This window comes from Echinops telfairi, unplaced genomic scaffold (assembly GCF_000313985.2).
Source record: "Echinops telfairi isolate 266 unplaced genomic scaffold, ASM31398v2 ScPeMD7_5;HRSCAF=22, whole genome shotgun sequence".
NCBI lineage: Eukaryota > Metazoa > Chordata > Mammalia > Afrosoricida > Tenrecidae > Echinops > Echinops telfairi.
This window is the reverse complement of record NW_022103901.1, coordinates 13,557,174-13,558,733: the sequence shown is the minus strand read 5'-3', so window position 1 is coordinate 13,558,733 and position 1,560 is coordinate 13,557,174. Positions and strand designations below refer to the sequence as shown.

General features: G+C 60.4%; 1 protein-coding gene across 1 annotated transcript in view; it reads right to left on the bottom strand.

The window, feature by feature from the left end:
* LIMK1 (LIM domain kinase 1) overlaps positions 1-1,560 on the bottom strand; it is a 41,646-nt gene that overhangs the window by 38,297 nt on the left and 1,789 nt on the right. Inside the window, exons 4-5 of the mRNA XM_045284738.1 lie at positions 1,011-1,079; positions 5-61 (exon numbers count right to left, since the gene is read on the bottom strand). Coding sequence (XP_045140673.1) covers positions 5-61; positions 1,011-1,079 — 126 coding nt within the window. The remainder of the gene's footprint in view (positions 1-4; positions 62-1,010; positions 1,080-1,560) is intronic.

Genomic DNA, 1,560 nt, shown 5'->3' with positions numbered 1-1,560 from the left:
ACACCGCCAGGGCCCACGCCAACACCGCCAGGGCCCACGCCAACACCGCCAGGGCCCACGCCTGCAGAGAGTGAGAAGAATTGCTCCTGAACCCTGTGCAGACGACAGAGCCCACGGGCGGAGCCCAGGACCAAGCACCAGCCTGTGCCCTCAGCCAGCCCTGACCCAGCCATGCGGTGTGTAGGTTCTTGGTGGGACCTGTTGCCTGACCCTTAGTCGAGGGACAGGCAGCATCAGCAGGTCTGCACCCTTGGAGGGGTCAGGACCACCTGGAGACTTTGCCGAAGAATGATGGAGGCAGGGTAGCGTAGGGAAGGGAGCCTTGAAGGTGGCCGTACCTGGACTGACAGCTCAGTCACTCTTTGACTATGGGCAAGTGTCTTAGCTCGTGGCCTCTCAGTGGCTCCATCTGGAGAAGGGGACGAGCCATACCCACTCCCTGTAAGCTTACGACAGGGTCCCCTCTGCAGTGGTGGCTGCAGTAACAAGGCTTTGCTTCTCACAGGCCGGCAGACCTGAACTGAAGAGGTTCTCCGGCCCGGCGACTCTAGAGATTTTGATGGGAGCCTTGCTACTCCAGGTCCCTAAAGCCAAAGGTGGGCAGACACCCTGGTCCAAGGCCCAGCAGACAGTTGGCTGAACCAGGGAAGTTGCTGTGTTGGGTCCTACTTAAGGAAAGGTGCAGGTGCCTGGGGTCCCCAGGTGGCTCTCAGGTGGCGTTAGGGCTGGGGAGCTTGGTGTGAGAGCAAGGAGTTCCCTTCTGGGGTGGGTGGGGGAGGGGAGGGGGCCACAGGGATTGTGGGAAGGGGGGTCAGGGACTGGTGGGCTCCCAGGACTGTTTCAGCTTGTGTCCCTAGCCTGAAACTGGACTCTCACCCCCAAAGGTGATCGGTGGCTCCAAAGCTGTCACCAGGCCCAAGGCCAGAAGGTGACCTGTCCTCTATTTCCTAGGCAGGACATAGAGCAGCACGCTGGGGCCCAGGGGTGGGGGGCAGAGTGGGGGCACCTACCATATTGGGCAGCTTTGGCGGCTGCTTTTGCTGCTGCTGCTGCTGCTGCCGCCGCCGGGGTCCCTGCTCCTGGGGGTGGGGGTTGTAAATAGAGGGGCTTGGGGTGGCACCCAGCATCCCTCCCCACTCATTTCCACCCTCCAGGGGGGACAGGGGAGTCAACTCTACTCAGGGGTCCCTTCTCCCAGAAGCTCCTCCCCACACACTCTGTCCCCCAGCCGCAGCGGCAGAATGCTTGGCCTGGCTCTGGGCTCACTGAGCATCTGAACCTGGCTCTCCCTTCCCTTGCTTGGGGACGGTCTGGCTGCTTTAGTTCTGGATGGTGAGGGGGGCGGTGTGGGACAGAGCTGTGACTGGACACAGGATTCCCTCCTAGACAAGGGCTGAAAGATTGCTGCCGCGCTCGGCTTCAAAAAACAAAATAAAGTCAAACCCAAACCAAGCTCTGAACTCAGGACCACTGAGTCCATTCTGAGTCAGAGCGACCCTGTCGGGCAGGGTAGGACTGTCCCAGTGGGCTTCCGAGATGGTGACTCTTTTTTTTTTTTTT